At 35.0% G+C, this 21,392-nt stretch overlaps 2 protein-coding genes across 2 annotated transcripts; both read left to right on the top strand.

Annotated features, from left to right (window-relative positions):
* The first annotated feature begins 745 nt into the window (after nt 1-745).
* LOC125674238 (uncharacterized) lies at nt 746-8,309 on the top strand. The gene is made up of 5 exons (XM_048911352.2): nt 746-973; nt 3,766-3,901; nt 5,047-5,161; nt 6,932-7,075; nt 7,317-8,309. The coding sequence occupies exons 2-5, from the start codon at nt 3,776-3,778 to the stop codon at nt 7,595-7,597; spliced, it is 666 nt and encodes a 221-aa protein (XP_048767309.2). The 5' UTR covers nt 746-973; nt 3,766-3,775; the 3' UTR covers nt 7,598-8,309.
* A 3,448-nt stretch (nt 8,310-11,757) lies between these two features.
* LOC125674239 (uncharacterized) lies at nt 11,758-20,992 on the top strand. Its single transcript, XM_048911353.2, has 5 exons — nt 11,758-12,253; nt 13,788-13,923; nt 16,405-16,522; nt 18,696-18,839; nt 19,115-20,992. The coding sequence occupies exons 2-5, from the start codon at nt 13,798-13,800 to the stop codon at nt 19,345-19,347; spliced, it is 621 nt and encodes a 206-aa protein (XP_048767310.2). The 5' UTR covers nt 11,758-12,253; nt 13,788-13,797; the 3' UTR covers nt 19,348-20,992.
* Nucleotides 20,993-21,392: the final 400 nt, after the last annotated feature.

Below are 21,392 nucleotides of genomic sequence, written 5' to 3'. Positions count from 1 at the left end.
CGTACTATTACCAGCTTAATCGAATATCTTTGTTAAGGATACATTTCAAAGGTTGGACCAACATTGGGCAAACTTCAGAATCCCAACAAAGCTAAGATTTAATAGTTATAGGAGTTGATTTACGTTGGATCAGCGTTGGGCCAACATAGAAATTCCAACATGGTCAGGGGCGGATCCAGGAATTGTGGTTACGGGGGTGCCACTTTGTGCGGCAGGGGGTCTGGTCGCCGCTTTGAGACCCCCAGTGGGTCCAGGGCGAATCCCTGGTGGGGGCTCAGGGGGCGAGGTCCCCGGAAGTTCTTGGATTTTGCAGGTTTTATAGAGCTTAAAATATATCTCCTATTTAGTCATCTGTACTATTTTCTATCATTTTTTATAAGGTGAAATTAATAAAAATGACGAAAACTTTAAGGGTTTTTTGGAAAAAATTAAGTTCTCCCAATAAAATATTTCAAGAAATCAAAAGATTTTGTTATTCATTTCTCTGGGAGTGGAAGAAACTATTACTTCTTTTATCGTATAGTAGAAGACTGACATGGTAACGTAGTGTACCCCACGCCAACCTTACAGTCATTTACCAATGTCCGCCCGACGTAGTTATGCTATCTAGGTTACAAGTACGCTTACATGTATGTGCACAGTTATTTGATTTAAATACTCAATCAGAATGAAGCGGGTTGAAAAAAAAAATAAAGAAATATCGATATCTTTTCGCATGTTCTTCCTTGATATAATTTTGTGAAAAGAGACCTGGTGCAACAATACATATAGGGGCTAGGTCAGCAGGTGTAACACTTCTGCCTATGGCGCGCTAGTCTAAATATAGACTTTACGTTTCCCTGCCGCTGTTAGAATCCATGACATTCGCTCAGTGTATGATCGTCAGTCTGAATTATTTTACGTGGAGTTTATTTAGACGTGCGTGTCGGACTACTCTCAGTCATTCAAAGAAAAGATCTATACAAAGACGCTGGTAAGATTTTAAATTGTATCAAAGATGTTTACAACATATATGTCTCTATTGTAGGAGGAGTAAAATTTCTAGAGTCTGCCGACACATCGTATCGAAAATATCACCATGCCATGAACGCGGCCATTTTTTATGTTTACATTTAGATTGCTAATCAATGGTCGCAAAAGAGTTATCAAGATATTATCTGTTAATTAACTGCAGTAAGCTGGTAACATTGCGTTTATCTTACCTATATGAGGGACACATACATATACCTGTAACTGCATGCACGTATTTGCGTGACGGGATTGTGAGATGAGAATCATAGTTTCAAAGACAAAGAAGTACATTTTGGAAGCCAAAAGATCTTGAAAAATGCATTTCATACATTTACCTATAGGTGTGTTTGATTGCACGAGTTATAAAGGTTTATTCATACATACACACACATACATACATGTATCTGTTGACAAATATATACTGTAGAAAGCACTAAAAACCAATATGGTTCTGCACTTGACATCTAATCGCACATCCAGAGACACGTATGGGGTCAGATGAGGATCAATGAAACGAGGAATATCGAATTGTCAAATTTTCGGGACGACCTGTCCCTTCTTGAAGACGATAGAATTTACATAGATATAAATATAAATAGATATAAATGTGATTAAATACGATCAGACTAGCACTAAAACTAAACTACAGGGCCTGACAAAAGCAGGGCGTCCTCATATTGAAAACCGTCAAGAGTTGTTGAACCGCTGTCCCTTCTACTTTTTTTGTTTGTTTATTTTTGATTCTTTTTGTTTTGTTTGTCTTAGTTCCTATTAACCACACCATCCCCCCATTTCTCTGTTTAATTTATTATGCATATGAAGTAAATGATTAAATCATGCTCCCGACATGTATATTATCATTATACTTTTTGTGATACACTATCTTAAATTTTTACTTCATGGTTAACAATTATCATATACGTTGTGATTTCTCACTTACATTACATGCATTATGTTAGACGGTTAGTGTAGGCTCAGCCTGCTGCCAAATCCTTATTATGTTACACACAATAAAAATACTGTTTAAACTTCACTGATTTGCATGGGTGGGTCCGAAAAATGTCCAAGCTAGAACCTTTACAAGTGTCCCACTAACAAGGTAGTTCGTGTAACAGTGAGTAATATACCATCATACCTGGCTTTTTGTGTCATGTTTCTGGCGATCTTAAGCTCATTGTAATTAAATAAGCTCTTTGTTTGCCGTTTATCAAAAATCGTGAAGAACTGATTTCCCGTCTCCAGTTTCCATTCTGCACAGTTTGCTATAAAACAGATACACAGCATTTTGTTAAGAAAAGTAATGCATTTCATTTTTGAAATTAAATAAGGGTATGAACTGCAACGCCGGCATAATTTTCATAAAGCGCGCAAAATGAAATTTAATTCTCATTTCTACATTCTACTTTCGTTTATACCGATAGACAATTTCATACTATATTCTTCAAAGATTCATACGCGCATTGTTCACAGCTGCTGAGGAAATGACTATTATTACAATTTGTACAGACATATTAAATCATTAATCATATAAATAATAGTGTCATCCATGTTAAATTCCTTTGTACATATTTCTAATAAAAGTAAAATTCCCAATAATGTATTGCGCTAGCAGTGTATTTCATAAGTTATCCCATACCGTTCAGAATATTTCAAACTGATTAAAATCAATGAAGGCACAAATTAAATTTGATTTACTCCTTCTAATCATAAGAGTAATTGAAAGAATTTGTGATGTTCAAATTTATGATATAATGTGATGTACACACGTCATTCTTCTGTTGTATACTAGTATTTCAAAATCATCGGCTCGAGTTTTACATAATTAACGAAGATCGATCTGACTTTCTTTTATTGGGGCTTAGCAAAAATAAGCCTCGAACTGATGATTTTGAAATATGCAATGCAAGTTGGCAATTTTCAAGATAGATTGGATACATTAAGTTTACACGTTACATGTATGTGTGTATAGATACGCAGCCCTTGCTTTAGCATATTGCCCCTGACCCGAGGTATGCCGTGGTCAGCTAATCAACGTCAATGTCAAAACGCGTCAGTATAAACTTTTTCAACTCATATATTACCATCTTTGAATACACGTAGATTGAATAATGAATGGAATATTTTATTACTTATAGATTGAATATTTTATTGTCAAAACCATGGTTTGTATTGTCAAAATCATGGTTAGAAGCTTTCATGAATTTTCATACGACACTTTTGAATTATATTTATTGAAATACTACACACAGATACGTATTGGGTTTATGCAGGTTGAAAAATTACCCCCCTGTCATTACATTAATGGCGTTTGGTAACACAACAGATATTTGAAATAAATGTCAACTCTCACAAAATTGATGAATGTATAAATATATTTCATATTCGTATACATGAAGTCTCAATACTTACATTAGCTTTGCAATTTGATGTAAATAATCAACACATATTTTTCTTTAAAAGGAATCGAGATTTTAGTTTGTTTTTTATGGGTTTTTTTTTTTAAAAATTTATTACAACATTTAGATATAAGAAATAATATTCTATACAAATTGACCCATAATGCACTGTTTTCTCATCTCCTTATCAGCATTTATTCCTTAAATAAACTTTTTGGCTCTGTTGCGTTACCATAGAAATAGATATTGCGAAATGTTGGTTTTACGTGCATTCGAGAATTGCGAAATGTGCTCTATCACCATGCCTGTAACAGTCCTACACATGTAACCCAATATTACGTATTCATTTTCCTTTCAGACAAACAACAATGGCTTCCAAACTGGCTGTTGTGGCCTTGGTGATGGTTGGTCTGACCTTTTCATTGTGGACGGTAGCCATGTTTACACCAGGGTGGCTAGTAATTTCCATTACTGACGAAACGTATCCACAGGGGGTTAGTTCATTTACAGTTTTAGATAAGCCATGTTTAAAGAGAGGACAGGAGATGGTAAACGCACTCGACTGTAAGGATTACGTCAGTACATTTGCCTGATCTCAATAGAGGATGTCTAGAGCACAAATTCAGAAACACAATATAGATTTTGATCATACATACAGTACTTTGATTGTGATGCCATAAACTTGAATAATTTCCCTGAAGTTTTTACGATGTAACGTAAGTCAATTTCTTTTATTGATCGTTTAAATTAAACTGAGTCACATCTGCCTTTTCACCACATTTCTTATTTTCTCATGTATCAAATTTCCTTGAAATTGGGAATTTTTTGTATGAAAATTGAGATTTGAAGGAATACGTTTTTGTGGTACTTAAACAGAACAGACGACAATTGATTATACATTATACTGCATGTATATTTGTGTTGTGTACCTATATGCCCTCGAGTAAATGTAATATTTACATTTGAAAATAATTAAGTTATGTAAATAACAATGCATACTGAAATCATCATTTACTTAGTTCTGAAAAGGAAAAAAAACAAACAAACATCACTGCTCTTTTCACGGTACCTATCATATCATCACTGCTCTTTTCACGGTACCTATCATATCATCACTGCTCTTTTCACATGTCTGTTTGGTCAGGTTATACTCAGTATATGATATCTCATATTCATACTGTAAAGTCATGCGCAAAATATCGTAAACAAACCACTTAGTTTTAGAAAAAGTACGAACAATCTTTGAAAAACCTACAACATACCAAATGATTATTAAGGCGGTACTCTACATCGTCATAATGGCTGACTTCCTTTTAAAAAATGGATGAAAATATGAATAGCAGCCATATTTGACTATTCATTTCAAAAGTCATCGCCTAGATGAGAAGCTCAGTAGGTTAGCACGTCGACTGATGAACTGTAGATCATGGGTTCGAGACCAACAGGGGTTTTAAAATTTTTTTTTCATATTGCTTTCTATTAAAACTGAATTTATCGACTAAATAAAGTAAATTTGAAAGTTTTTCCCATTAAAAATATTGTTGTACATATCCTCCACTTTTCATCCATATTAAATTTCTCTGGTGTAGCATACCACCTTAAAATCAGCATTAATTGACTTTCTTCGTATTAATTTCAGATGGAGGGATCGTTCAGTATATTTTATTATCGGATGTGTGCAGCTTCTATTTGCAAGACTGGCTCTCTGTCTTCATCTCAGGAGGGTGACTCGTCTAATCAAATAGCGAAAATGCGTAAGCTCGTTTTTGCAACCTTTTTGTTTGAATTACATGATGCCCTTATATAGAAAAGACTGAACATGATGATAATGATATACGTAAAATAATATGTACAGTTATGTGTATGTAATTTTTTTTTTATTACAAGAGAACACATTTCCCTGTACAAATGTTACTAAGTACTATTTACGATATACCAAATTACGTGTACTACAAAACAAAAATAATTTTTGCAGATTAGTTCTTGAGGAACCGCGATTGTAATTGATAAACATTGTAAAAATGGATAAATGATAGCCGTATCCTAAATTACACTGCAAAAACTATACACAAACGTATACATTGTATACAAATTTAACTATCAATTCCCATCAAACGAAACCCGAGATAAAACAATTTTTAAAACTAAGTTTCTTTTATATGAAATCTATGTCCTAAAACCATGTCAAAATCGCTCACAGGTACTATAAGGGTTATGCAGGGACCTTGGAATACTTTGCATGTTGTGAATTATACGAGAAGAGCGAACGCTAATTAACGATAGGAAAGAGCTACATGTAGACCTGATTTCTCCTACAACTGAATACCTACTCCCACACGTGACTACTGAGTTCGAAACGCATTGGATGATTTTAAGCTAAACAACAGGTGTTCCCCGCTTTGCTTTGTATATGATGAAAATATAACTTACAATTACTGTTTTATCAATTAATTAATGTCATCTAAAAGGTCAATAAGACTTTGATCCAGTTTTGAATTTATCAGACGAGACTGTGTACACTGAAACATGGGTAGGCGTTGATTGATTATGTCACGGTGTATAATGTACATGTAGGCGTGGCTTGATCATGACAATGTGTATAATGAGGTATAGCTACATGTAGGCGTGGTTTGATCATGACAATGTGTATAATGAGGTATAGCTACATGTAGGCGTGGTTTGATCATGACAATGTGTATAATGAGGTATAGATACATGTAGGTGTGGTCTTTCCCAGACTGTATAGGATGAAGCAAAAGAAGATGTGTTCTGTCCTTGACAGACTGTGTTTACTGAGACATAGGTACATGGAGGCGTGGTCTGTTCTTGACAGACTGTGTTTACGGAGACATGGGTACATGCAGGCGTGACCGGTTCTTGAAAGACTGTGTTTACTGAGACATAGGTAAATATAGGTGTGAGACATATGTACATGTAGGCGTGCCCTCTCCCTGACAGACTGTTTACTGAGACATAGGTACATGTAGGCGCGGTCTATTTTGACAGACTGTTTACTGAGACATAGGTACATGTAGGCGTGGTCTGTCCTTGACACACTGTAGATGTAGCATGCCCTTGCCAGACTGTGTGTAGTGAGGGAGAGGTAATCGTGGTCTGTCCTTGACATACTTTGTAAACAAGGACAAAGTTAGGTGTGACCTTTCCATGGCACTCTGAATTCTGAGTTATGGTTGATATGGCACGTCTCGAACACACTCAGTATAATGAGACACGGTGGGTTTAACCTATCTTTGACAGACTTTCTAAAATGAGTTTGGGTAGGTGTGACATGGGTAACCCTTCTGCTTCATTGACAGAAGTCTAAAGTTTAGTACATATGTACCTGCGATAGTGGGTTCCAATAAAACGAGGTGTAACAGTCAAAAGCGACCGACTTTCATAAAACAAACTTGATTCTATATCAGCCTGATTACAGTTTAACTATGTGATGGCTACATCTTTATCTGCTTTGTTATTTAATTGATCAATGAATAATACAGCTACTTCATGATGAAATATTTTAGCTCATTTCGTCGAGATCCAAATGGAAGCATGCTTCGCTCTCATCCTCTGTGGTGCTGGTTTCATAGTACTGCTGATAAATATGAAGTCTGTCCTTCCACAGTCCTCCAGGATTGTTACAGGGGGAATTCTGATCTTGCTGGGAGGTATGGTAGTTTCCGTAAATTTGTTGAATACACTTGCATTTAGACGCAACAGAACATAGAAAATATACTGAATGGAGGTTCTGTCGTAAAATAGCTATTTGTATTACTATTACATTTTTAATTTTGAATGCTAGTTAGAACAATTTCTAAATTGATAATGGTAAGAAATAATCTCTGAACTATAATAAAAGTCGGCCGAGTCTTCCATGTCTGCATACTGATGTACTTCTACACGTTTCAGTGGCATCTGAATCCACACTCGTCGGTCGAATGATTGACGCTAACATCAAAGTGAACAACGCATTCAATGTGTTGCTTGAGATGACATCCTCAGGACTTCTATCATACCGCGAGGACTACCGTCTGGGAATTCAATACTCCATCATCGTTGCGTCACTCGGCGTCATCACCGGTATCTTCTCTTGCCTCGTTGTGATCTCTCTCTACTGCAGAAATCGGAACTCGTCAGCAGAGGACCATCAAGTGTTGGAGGTGTACCCCTCAGCTGCTGATAATTATTAACTTCACGAGAAATGACCGACAGGTGGACTGAATCTCGGTGACCAAAATTTATATATTTGGAGTTTGTATTCACCTTTGTAATACACATGGTAGAGATTTGATATTATCATATATCATTGCAGACTTTGTTTAAATGTATGTACATGTAAACTTTACAACAAATCATTTCCTAGAGAAATTGTTTTTATATTTGTTTGAATTTATGTTGACACTAATTTTTTGGTGTGTAATGTATTGCATACAGCGAGGATGTAAATGACTTTTCAGGTGGCTGTTTATCCGTTATCAAATTCCGTTATATCGGAGTGATACTGTATATTGATATTATAAAATTTGTAGTTGTATAAAAAGAAAATTTCACTTCATAATGACTTCCTTTCGAAATGTAAAAGCCAAAATAAATACCAGCAATGTATTGCTTGTCCGTACATAGTTTATAACCTAGCCTGATAACTCTGTGTGTTAAAGGTTCGAATCTAGTAGGAGTTTTAATTTTCTATTGAAACTACATTTTTTCACTTGTTGTGTTTTGCTTTCGGAATATCACCCTCCACTTTCCATCCATGAATACCTTATCAGTGTTTTACCCTAATGTGAGATTTCTAACTTGTGAATGTTGTAGTGCCTGAACCTGCTGTAAATATGCTTTAAATTGTTGTCATTGTCCTTAGTCGTACTACAATTAATAAACTACACGCATGTTCATGTTAAAGTTTGCTTAGTGTATGATTTTTATGGATTTGCTTTACTTGCCATTTTCATGCTCGATCGAAGATGGGGGAACATGTTTCATTCTTTCCAAAACCTGAACCTTGCTCATTGCTCTTAACTTTTATTTCATATGTGCGTTCCTTGTGACCTTTCGTTTTACATTTATATTTCGAATCATTCACTAGTTGAACGTCGAGAATGTTTTTGTCACATCTATAGTGAAAGGTTGGCAAGATGAATAGCTGTTTTTGACCAACACATTCAACGAAGAACAAGAATGCCATATTAATAATCTCGTGAACGTTTTCTTGTATCATAGATGGAATCGTGGAGGTATCTACATTAGCCATGCTAGGTCTTGAATGACCCCGATCAAGGTTATGACCTCAGTGCTTTACAGTAGAATGGCAAAATTAACACTTTGCAAGGTTCACTGTAGCGTTTGCTTCAGTCAGTCTGTTGAACAATTCACGCGCGATTCGCAGATATTGACGTCTCATTGATCACGTGTCCATGTCGCTTCCGGTGAGGTCACAGAAGTGGAGGGACGTGTTCTGAAACGTGACTCTAACAAAGGCATGACTTTATATTGGCGCCGTTCATCGGGAGTCACAAAACCGATTTGTCTTTGGTTCTTTTGGTTATGATCACTTGCTATTATTACTTTAGTAAATCAAATTTGGTGAAAAATATAGAACTCTAAATTTTATCGATGTGGTAATTAATTCTAGGAATACGATAGAAATCATTCTTCGTGACGGAGTTCAGCTTTCTAAAGTCGGTATATCATTGCGTAAACACACCACATTGATACCACATTGATCTGTCGAACATTACAAAATGCTAAATTTTCGTATGTCCAAAATGAACTATTTTACGAATAATTCTGGAGAATATGAATCACCGCAGAACTTTCCGTTCCTTAGTTTAATTAAATAGGGATCGAGATTACAGAAATTAACGAGCGGAGAAGTGATAGTATTTTCTCTAATATTTTTTTTAATGGGTTACAGATGGATGAAAATTCGTTAGTATGATTAATATTTGTACTATTATTAATTATCAATGTAGTCAAACAGTTTACATACTTTTACATGACGTAATAATTAAAAAATCCCCAGGATTCTTTGTTAAGTAGGACCCTAGCTGCTCCCACAAAACAGAAAATTACAAGGTAAGGACCCTGACTGTGGATGGATAGGTTCAGGAAAACGAGCTGTAATATAGTTATAGTAAGTAAAAATATAGATTCCTTGATCTATTCCTCGGAAGAAGCTCTACACATTTAATTTTCATCCGGATAAAAAGTTCGTCAAACGATAAGAATGGTTGAAGGATGTTAGTAATAATTTCTGATAACGATTGAGCCATTTGGCTAGACCAATGCAGGACACTCACGGCTGAATATTAGCGAGGTGCTTTCTCGTGACAACGCCCACCGTGAAGCGGTATCTTCACTTTTAAAGTCGTGTCAATAACAACCGTGAGTTTCAATTGCTTGACGAAGGAACAGTCACTACCTATCTTATGCGTTTTAGCATTTCGCTAAACGCTCTGACTACTAGACTACCGTGACCGATTTTAAGCTATCATTCAAAAGAATTGCTACTTTCACTTTCACTATACTTTTGAGCGAGGGAACAGTTGCTACCCTTATCAACAACACAAGTCTGGTGCAGCTAATAATTGTCCGATCACGAAGCGAGACTACCGACGAAGCAGCCGTGGCAAGTTTATTTCTCATTTTGAACATTTCACTACATCAGAATTTGGCTATCAATATGCACATTAATGTAATAGCTACATTTGCTATCTAAACCTCCAGATTTTGAACAATATTATCTGTTAGTTGGACCAAAATTATATATTACACACGTAAACTCATAATGTGGATCAATCTGTAAATTCCATACATGGTACCTCAGCTATAGATTATGCACTGCTGGTGCTAAATGCAGGTCTTACTCTCATGTGTTTTCAAATACGCAGTTTGTTTTCTTACACTGTCATCTGTCGGAATTCCCAGCCGTTAAATCAAATGTACTAATTCAATACTAAACTAATGGACGTAATAAGTCATCAAAAAGGTTTGTGTTCACAAGCGCTTTGTTCACAATTTCAGAGCGTTCATAAGGAAGAGTCTGTCATTACAATTTGTAAATACATGTATATCAAAATTAAAGAAGACAATAAAAATGTCAATGTTAAATTTTGTACTACTGATCGATATATTAATATATGATAAATTCAGTACACAATATACGTAAAGGATATACATGTAAGCCTGAAACTGTCCATTCTGTGAGAGAAAGAACTGATCGAGGCCCGTAGTTCTTTCTCTCACAGAATGGACAGTTTCAGGCTTATATCCTACTTAAAACATTACATCTTTTGTTCTAAGAATGGACAGTCTCAGGCAAACCCATTGACAATGATAATTATGAATAAAGCTATTTTGAATAGTCTGACAATATAACCAGTCTTGCGTAGAATTCTGTTTCTTTTGTTCACTTATTGGAAAGTGTCAGGTAAGTAGTCTTGTACTGCAGGTTTTATATTCACTCTTTCTATAGTACTGAGTCATATCAACATGTCTTCCTCTAATGGGGAGACAATTTTCATTGCACAGTCAAAATTTAAGGATTTTAGTGAAAGTATTGCAAAAACTCTGGATATGGAGGGTGAGAAAGTTATGGAGCCAAATTTTGATCTAAAAAGCATTGTGTTTTCGAATATTTGGATGAGGAAATAACTAACGCCAGCTAAAAGAACCCAAATACACCTATCTCGTGAAATGAAATTATTCATGAAAGCGAAAATAATAATTCAGAATTAGGATATGCTAATAAAGAAAACATAGAAAAGCGTTGTGAAGAAATTTCGGAATGTGCCTCTGAATCCAGCGAAATTCAAATACAGTATGGAAATATGTCTTTCAAATTTAAGTTTTGATGCGATATAGTAATGGCCAATGGAATTTAAAAAATGTGAATCTTCCGAGTTGAAGCAGAGAATTCTACTAAAGGGAAATATTGTATTCGTTTTTAAGTGTTTCAGTGATTTTTCGGATATCTGTGTTGATTCTTACTTGTAGGGAATTTAAAATTAAATGTGTATCTCTTTGACAAATGTATTATCTCTCTCTTATTTTCAGCCTACCTGTAGATGTTTAATAAGTTATTGGGTGTACCTGGCACTGTCCAATAAGTTGACAATTACTGTCCATTATTTTTAAGAACGGACAGTATCTGTCCATTCTTAAAAATAATGGACAGCAATTGTCAACTTATTGGACACCTGCAGGTAACCTTTTCACTACAAGTGGACTTTCTTCTATATAAAAGCCTAAAAAGACTAAGGATTGCGTAACAAAAATGTTTTAAACATGCATAAACGAATGGCGGTGGAACACGAGAATTTCTCTTCTTTTTTTTTTTTTTTTTTTTTTTTTTGAAGTTGTAATCAGTATATAATTTACCGAATGCTAACATTCCTCCCTGAAATCAATGACTTAGATAATGAACATCACTGGTCTCAAAATGCAGCCTTGGTGTACCCCCAGCAAAAATAAGTTTGGATGATGACAAATAACGTATGTTATCAAACCAACCATAATGATCTATTCTGACATCATCAGAAATCCGGCTTGATTTGTAAAATAAGACTGTTATGTTTTCATGTAAAGAATATGCCTGATACACGTTGTGAGATATGGACTAGTTTCTATTGATGTGGATGTGGGCATATATATAATCAACCAAATGAGTGATTTTAAAAATAACAATTCCTACTTTGTTTATTGTATACTTCAACATTGTCTGACTGATACTGTCTGCATCGTCTTGTAACTACTTGTTTACAATAACATACACAGGGCACGCGAGTCTAAATATAGATTTTAACATCAGTGCCCTGTGTTTCTGTAGGTGATTCACAAAGAAGCTGGTAAGATTATAATTATATATATAGAATTTGAATATGATTATGATAAATTTATTGCGCAATGTCTGTGGACGTAATATTTTCGCTAAAATAGTTCGTATCGAAATCGTTACAATGCGGTCATTTTATTGTAAATCGTAATTAAATCTTGTGAATTCCCCTCCGTGATCTGCGGTCGCCATGCCATTGCTCTACAAACAGAAATCCTTATTTTCACGGGTTTTCCGTCCAATGAATTAGAAGTGCGCAGGTTTATATTCAAGAGCAGATATGGGCAAATCCATAATTTTGCTCGCGGTATCATCGTCATATAAAAATAATATTCACCTATATCAAAGACGAAATGCTATAGTTTTAAAACCTTTAATACTTATTGAAAATTATATATACATGTACATTTTCAATTGATAATGAACTCCAAAGCTCAAAGAAAGATAAAATTAAAACAACAAATGAGATTATCCATTATGTTTAGCAAAGCATTGGTATATACAATTGTCCTGGCGGTCTGAAGGGTTAAGCAACTCGCGCTTTGTGAATTTACGCAAAAGCATTCGTTGCGACATTTAGCGCTTTTATTAACATTCTACATTTATTGAATGATAGTAAGGGAGATATAAAGATATATTCACCCAAGAAACTCATATTCCCCGAAGGCAACATATCTCCCTCACTAGCATGCAATAAATTGTTTATTATACATGTACCAAAAAAGCAAGGCTATAGAAATACAACCGAAATTGCGGGGGAAAATCCTGGATGCGCTCATTTATATGTAGCTGAGCTCGCCCTAACGGTAACACCGTCAACGTCTCAGAATGTACACATGTACATTGTGATGGGAACACGATGATTTGTTGCAAGTCGAACACGACAGTCGCGTGAGGTACATGTATAATGATATTTTTATGTAATGCTGGACGGGCATCCTTGTAATTTTTTTTTCTTTCTTTTTTTGGTTTCCCTGCATACTTGGAAAACAACACAATGTGCACTAGATTATTTGACAACCTTCTGCGACTTACGAACTTACGACCAGTCTATGTTCTAAATTGTTATACAATCTTGATGGAATACATGTATGCAGGTGCATAGAATAACTAAAAAGAACATTAACAACGATACAATATATCAAACTCAGAACTCTATCTTGGACCAGCCGTGGACATTGACAGTCAGTCGTTAGATCACTAGATGGGCCCTAACTTAGTTTAATTCCTTGTTGAAAAGGGACGTTGTATCTTTCTGAAACTTCTAGTACTTTATCAATAAACGTGATTACCAATGCGAAAAAAGCATTCACTGTTCAGCTTCATTTCCATTTTGAATCAGTTTTGGATTAGTACCGTAGTAACGTACATGTCTGTTAGTATGACGTGTATACTCAAAACTGAAATGACAAAATGATAATCCTTGTACGTAGTAACGAGGTATGGTAATTCTCCAAAGCTCAAGCTCTCTCTCTCTCTCTCTCTCTCTCTCTCTCTCTCTCAACTGTGTACAAAGATAAAACTTGCATGTGTTATTTTCCTTTCAGCTAGACAACAATGACTTACAAACCGTCTGTTCTGGCCTTGGTGATGGTTGGCCTGACCTTTTCATTGTGGACGATAGCCATGGTTACACCAGGGTGGCTGGTTTTTTATATGATTAACGAGCTCTATCCACAGGGGGTAATTTAAGCTTCTTCCACAATTATTTGTTATCGTGAAAGGTGAAGATAACGAACAGTGATCATCAATCTCATAACTCCGATAAGGAAGACAAAATACGGAGTTGGGCAAACACGGGCCCCTGGATATACTAGATGTAGGATCAGGTGCCTAGGAGGAGCAAGCATCCCCTGTTGACCGGTAACACCCACCGTGAGCCCTATATCTTGATCATGTAAACGGAGTATTCCCTAGTCAAAATCAGTGTGTCAAGAACGGCCTACAAACACTCAGTGTATAGCATGAAACACGTCTGACAGCATTTGACCCAAGGTATTACATATGCCGTATATCTGAATATAAATGGAAGAAAATGTTAACACTATCTGAAATAAACATACTATGACATAAAATTTCAATTTGTGTTAAGTGTTCGGCACAAGACGCTTTCAAAAAAAATATATATATATACTTGGCACTTCGCAAAACGTCGAAATTGGACTGATGGCCAACACCCTCACACTAAGCTAAATTTTTCGTTTGGACGAGTTATTTTTATTGAAACAAATTTTAAGATACAGATGTACATTCGAATAAAGTCAGATAAATTCGGACGAATTATTTCTTTGTTTGGAAAACTTAACACCTTTTATTCGCTCAAACGAATTCAACGTTATATCGAATTAGTTTTCAGTTCATTCAAAGAACAGATTTTACCGAACAAAGACCTTCTTTGTTCAAAAGAAAGAAATATCCGTTTGGATGAAATAGATTCCTTTATTACGTGGACAGGTATAAATATCATAAGACGTTATAAGTTGCCGTCGATTATATGAGTGTTGGTTTGAAAACGTACGGTATGAATATTGTAAAACTGAATAGAATAAGGCGTGAAACAAAGAAATCATAAAGGTAAATTGTCTCTTTCAACGCGAAAATTAATAGTACATGTATGATTTAACAAATACCGTATACCGAAAGGATTTTAAATTCGCAGAAAAAATATCATGTTATTCATCAAAATCGTGATTGAATACAACTATGTAATTACCATAATTTGATTTAATAGAACAATTGAATACCAATGACGGCTTTTGATATACATGTATATATATATATATATAATTAAGTTCATTATTTTATGACGTAGACCCGCAGTTAATCACCATATGCCGAAGTTTTTCGTAAATCATAACATATAATCGCCCGCCACCTGGTGATACAGTGTATCTTTTATTTTACTAAAAGGAAACAAAAGACTCAATAACGATACACCTGAATAGATCTTTATTCAAAACACAGTCATTTACATGAGTCACATTGGCCTTGCTATTTTATAGCTGTTGTGATATTTAAATGGGTTTTTTTTTCAATCTTTATTCCCGTAAAATTGTTGACCCCATATTGTGGTCCCACCTAACTTCAAAGTGTCATGACATGATACAAGGTCACAAGTTCAAAAATCTTTTATGAAATGCAAGGTCTTGTCATTTGGAATCGATATATAAAATATGAAATCTGTATCTTGAACAGTTCAGGAAACATTGCCAAACATAACTTTTCTTAAAAGTAGGACAAAATTCAGGGTCAATGTTAAAAGGTCAAAAACTTTTGTACCAAAAGAAATGTTTTGTCAAAAGGAATGCATACCAGATATATGAAGGATATTACACATTTACATATGTACCATTCATCATTTAAAAGGTAAGAACAAGGTTGAAGTTTTTTAATTTGGGTCAAGAGCCAAAGTCAAGGTCACAAGATAAAACATTATGACATCATATAAAATCATTGCTATCAGTAACCTATCTACAAAATGTGAAGCCCTACCTCAAATAGTATATAAGATATTACCTAGGATGCATGTAGGTTTTCTTCAAGTACCAGTAGGTCAAAATTCAAGGTAACGAAATCTTTAGTACCAACGAAATGCACATACACATGCATGAAATATGAGAGCGAGTCCTGTATTACTCACCATTCAAAAGTTATCAGCAAGGTTAAAGTTTTGGGTAAGGTTTTGAAATTTTGGTCAAACTCCAAGGTCAAACCGCAAGGTATGAAATGAAACGTCTTCCCATAGGTAAATGAATCTATATACAAAATATGGGATCTTTAAAGAATTCTTCTCCAGAACAAAAATACCATGTAGTTACATTGATATTGACCCATCCCCATGTTCCGTGGATTGCCATTTGGTAAAATCATAATCCCATGGGCTTAGGTTGAGGTCATAATTTGCCATGGGATTAAAGATTAAGTACAGCCAAGGAGACTCGTGTGAGCGTTGTGGTCCAGGAGTCTCTTGTTGATTTATATCTATTCTGTTGATTTAAAACAAAATTGGAATTTTTCGTTAGATCATCAAAACAATATTTCATTTTTGATAACCATAGGATTATCATTACCTAATACTTTCAACTCATAACAGTTCCCCTAGGTGTGTAATTCCTTCTTAATGATAAGCTTTGCTATCTAATCAGCTATCTCTTTATATTTCAGATGGAAGCGGCCCTCAGTATATTCTATTATACGACGTGTTTTGCCTCCAGTATTTGCGAGACTGAATCGCTGTCTTCTTCCAAAGAAGATCACTCGTCTAAACAACTGGCAAAAATGCGTAAGCTGTTTTTATCTTAATAAGAGTAACATTGCATATTTTTGTGACTTGAAAAATCATATTCGCGGGGACATATTTCACTACTTGTAGAGTTGCTATACCGGTATTCTCTATGTATATTGTACCTTAGTTTATTCTAGGATGATTTGACCTGTATAGCCCACGAAAATTAATTATTTAACAACAATAAAATTGCATTCCTTTATATTAAAAGCATCAGATTGAATAGTTAGCTTAATGCAGTAAAGCCATCGTCACCTCCTGGACAGACTCTTTATACTGAGGCATGGCTAGGCGTGGCTTATTCTTGATATATACTTTCTCTACTGAGGCATGGCTTATGTATGAGTAGGCGTGGCTTAATCTTGATAAACTTTCTATACTGAGGTATGAGTAGGCATGGCTTAATCTTGATAAACTTTCTATACTGAGGTATGAGTAGGCGTGGCTTAATCTTGATAAACTTTCTATACTGAGGTATGAGTAGTCGTGGCTTAATCTTGATAAACGTTCTATACTGAGATATGAGTAGGTGTGGCATAGGAATATAAACGTGGCCGGTCCTGGACAGATTGAGTATACTGGGGAATGGGCACAAATGGCCTAGTTGCTGATCTGTAGCTCTCTGGAGAAAGTTTTAGGATGCCTTTTTCACTATGTAGAGAGTGTACTGTCATATATGCCATTATTCTATACTTATCAACTTACTCACTACAGTTTAGATGTTTTTAAACCTTACTGCAGAAAAGTCTTCGTAATCTTCTGAACAGACATTTTATACTGAGGCATGGCTAGGCGTGGCTTATACTTGATACATACTTTCTATACTGAGGTATGGCTAGGCGTGGCTTATGCTTGATATACTTTATATATATTCCCCCAGAGAGCTACATATATGTACATATCTGCAGCTAAGAGAGATCTGTCCTTGACAAGCTTTGCATATTGAAAATGGGTAGGTGCGTGTGTATATTCATACTGTGGATACTAAGGCATAGGAAGGCGTGGCCCGATCTTAATAGAATGTAAATACCGATACATGGAGAGGTTCCGCCTTTTTTTTTTTGGTAGTTTGTTGAAACTGAGAGAGTGACAAGTACATATATGTAGACCCTGTTTTTTATATTATGTGTATACTGATATGGAGGCACAAAGGAGGTGTTCAAAGGATAATCCCTTTCCTGTTTCAGCTACATGCGCCTGAAGTTAATGGTACTTCTATATCCAGGCGTTATTGAGGAAATGTTGTATAGGATTAATACGTTCTTTTAGTGACGTAAAACAGCAGATATCTCTGACAAAATAATAAATTTCATGATCCCAGGGGTAGGGGTGTTGGTACCAGGGTGGGGCTAAATTATAGTGATTTTTACAAATGAATATTTTTAATTTTTTCTTGATAACTACTATTCCGATTCTTTTCAAATTTGGTATAAAGCATATTTGGGAAAGGGGGATATAAATTTTAAATTTCAGGACTCCTGCACCTCTGGGGCCTTATGAGTGGGGCAAAAGCTGCCAAAAATAGACCAATTTTCAAAACTCTTCATCTATGTAAAAAAAAAAGCTAAATGCAAAACTGAGCATTGAACATGTTTAACTTCTTGATAACTACTATTCCCATTCTTTTCTTTGATATAGGTCAAGGAGGACATCAATTGTAAACTTCAGGACTCCTGCACCCCTGGGACCTTAAGGGTGGGGCAAAATCGGTCAAAAATCTTCTCTACTACCGCAACAATTATGAATTTCATGATCCCAGGGGTAGGGATTTTGGTTCCAGGGTAAGGTCAAATGTATTATAGGGAATATTGTCTTTATCATTTAAAAGACTTCTTTAATTTTGCATATACTGTATTAAAAAAAAATTAAACACAGAAAGGAACTTGTACCAAAATTGAGAATTTCGCAAACCCAAGGTTTTGATTCTACTGAGGGTCCAAAATAGTCATGTTGCTTTATTTCATATATCATGTAAATTGTTTCATCAGTATGGGCACTATCGGGGGCATAGAGAACAAGAAAATTATTTTAGATTCCATAGCCCTTGGGGATTGTGATATTTTAAACTGCTACTCAGGTAACGAGGGAAAAGGCCTGTGGGTCTCTTGTTCATCTATTCAAGGAAACAATATTTCGATAATTGATTTGACTAATTCATGATATTTTATAGCTCACACCCTAGAAATCCAGCTTGAAGCTTGCTTTGCCCTTATCGTATGCGGTGCTGGTTTCATTAAATTACTGCTGGTTAACATGTCCGCCCTTCCAACTTCTTCCCAGATCGTGACAAGTGGGATCCTGGTATTCGTCGGAGGTATGATTGTCTCCATTGATTTTGTGTGAGAACAAATCTTTCTTGAATACACGTATTGTAAATGGAACTAAATATAATAGACATATAATATGCAGAATTAAAGTTGTAGCAATATAGAGTAAATGATTACAGATTCTGTACTATAGATAGGACTGATGAGAAGGAGCACGAATACACTATGATAATTGAGTGTAAATAAATATTTAGATAGACTGTCGATTGAACATTTCTGGTAAGCTTACTAATATACTAGTATAATGCACTTCACCTTTCAGTGGCATCTGAAGCTACACTTGTTGGTCGAATGATTGCTGCTAACGTGAATATAAAAAACGCTTTCACTTTGTTACTTGAGATGTCATCTACAGAACTTCAACCATACCAAGAGAGCTACCGTCTCGACGTTCCATACTCCATCATCATTGCGTTACTCGGCGTCGTCACTGGCATCATCTCTTGCTTTGTTCTCATCTCCTTCTTCTGCAGAAATCGAAACTCGCCCGTCTGATATCAACATGAAAATACAATAGTTTGTACGCAAACGTATTCGTATATGTTGTTGAACAAAAGCTTTCACAATCGTTGCTTAATTTGCAAGAATCCAATATCATGAGAATTTACAGTTCTGTTTTCAGCAGTGTAATCTTTATGAATTGAACGAGAGCGATGCACACTTTCAGTATGATATATGGCTAGGACTGTTTGTATGTTGCAATGGGTATGCTATAAGTGATGTTGGTTTTGGTTTCGTATACTTTCAGAGTCGGTAGGTCAAGAAAGTAGTGCATCAAAATGAAGTAGTACCTCGAATTTCCTTAGAGTACATGTATTCATCAGATTTTCAGATTCATGTTCCTGTCATGAAGACAGAAACGCCATTTTAGAACGTATCACTGTTTGTAATTATCTTTTTGCATTATTTGTTAATTACTCCAGAATAAGGAATTCTATAACCTCACTTTCATTTTTTGGGGATTTCTAATCTAAGTCATTTTGCCGGAAAACAAACTGAAATGGAAAACATAACAACATATCACTTGAAGGACACTTGATCGTCCAAAGAAAATTATAGGGAGACCTGTGTGAAAAACGATTATCATTTTCGCCTATGGAATACAGTGAAACTTCTCAGAAAACTGGTTCTCCCTGAATATCGGCCGATTTTCAAAGTCCCGGCAGAAATCTTAACATTTCCTTGCAAAGAAATTCTTACAGAACCGGCCACCCCTGAAAACCGGACAACGGCCACTTTTTAAAGAACATTTGTTAACAGACATGTGTAATTTACCCTTATGACACCGGCCACTTTCTAAAGACGAGAACATTTGGCCAGAAGAGTGATCAAGATCGGCCAGGTGTGAAAAATGACTGACCGACTGGCCAGGTGGGAAATTATCGACCGGAGGAGTGAAAAACGCAACAACAACAAAATTATTTATTCTCAAATAGATACAACATGTGTATTGTAGAGAAGCAATTCGTAATATATAATACAATATTGTACATAGCATGCAGTTAACATGGAGGACATACCCTCTCTCTTATAACCATTAAAAATTTGCATAATCTTTTAAGTACAATAATATTTTTACAATTAAGAAGCTGTTTAAATTTATATCTGTCTGTTCTATTTGTATAATATCTATCTAAGCTTTCCAATCTTGATTTCTTAATAGTTTCATCAGTACATATAAATAAATAATGGAACTCATCAGCCAAATCATTATTATTACATAAAGTGCATACTCTTTTATTTCTTGGAATGTTTAACCATCGTCCTGTCTCTACAGGTAATCTAAAATTTGATGCTCTAAATCTACAAAGTATTTCTCTTTTATTTTTAGGAAGTTCATCTGAATAAAATTAAAAATTTGGTTCATTTTTAAAGATGGAATAATTAATTGCTTTTGACAAATTGCATAAAAGTTCATTCCATTTCTGTATACTCTGATCCTTCAGTGTTTGTAATACCTTTGCATTTAACCAATCTGTGTTTTAAAAAAAAGCTTCATTTTCCCATACATATGACAATCCACACTCATTTAAAATGTTTCTAATGCATTTTATCGAAGGGTTATTATTATCTTTACATATAAGTGAATACATATTTTTGTAATTTTTCTATTGTCTGATAAAATAATTTTTGACCAAAATTTGATTATTCTTGTTTTAATATTTATAGACAAAGGATATCTTCCAAGTTCTCCATAAATAAAAAAAATTCGGAGTATTTTGATTTAATTTAAGTATGTATTTACAGTATCGAGTATGTAATTTTTTCAATTATGGAAGTGTTTGAAAACCCCCAAATTTCACAACCATACAATAAAATCGGTTGTATAATTCTGTCTAAAAGGTCAAGTTGACATTTGATTGATAAGTTATTTTGCTTACATTTTTTAGCACATCAAACATTCCTCTAGTTGCTTTATCATATTGATATATTATATTATATTATTGGTAAATGAACCATGTTTATTAAAAAATATACCAAGATACTTGAATTCATCAACAATTTCAATAGTTTTACCGTCATATAAGAAATTGTAGCAT

Source organism: Ostrea edulis, chromosome 3 (genome assembly GCF_947568905.1).
Source record: "Ostrea edulis chromosome 3, xbOstEdul1.1, whole genome shotgun sequence".
NCBI lineage: Eukaryota > Metazoa > Mollusca > Bivalvia > Ostreida > Ostreidae > Ostrea > Ostrea edulis.
Note: the sequence above shows the minus strand (reverse complement) of the source record. Positions and strands in the feature narration are given on the sequence as shown.

What these genes read in the sequence shown, in the direction of transcription:
- LOC125674238 (XM_048911352.2), top strand. Translation starts at nt 3,776, where the DNA reads ATGGCTTCCAAACTGGCTGTTGTGGCCTTGGTGATGGTTGGTCTGACC. An exon ending in TAATCAAATAGCGAAAATGC is followed by an intron (nt 5,162 to 6,931) that starts GTAAGCTCGTTT and finishes GAAATATTTTAG; the next exon opens with CTCATTTCGTCGAGATCCAA. An exon ending in AATTCTGATCTTGCTGGGAG is followed by an intron (nt 7,076 to 7,316) that starts GTATGGTAGTTT and finishes TACACGTTTCAG; the next exon opens with TGGCATCTGAATCCACACTC.
- LOC125674239 (XM_048911353.2), top strand. Translation starts at nt 13,798, where the DNA reads ATGACTTACAAACCGTCTGTTCTGGCCTTGGTGATGGTTGGCCTGACC. An exon ending in ACGAGCTCTATCCACAGGGG is followed by an intron (nt 13,924 to 16,404) that starts GTAATTTAAGCT and finishes TTTATATTTCAG; the next exon opens with ATGGAAGCGGCCCTCAGTAT. An exon ending in TAAACAACTGGCAAAAATGC is followed by an intron (nt 16,523 to 18,695) that starts GTAAGCTGTTTT and finishes GATATTTTATAG; the next exon opens with CTCACACCCTAGAAATCCAG.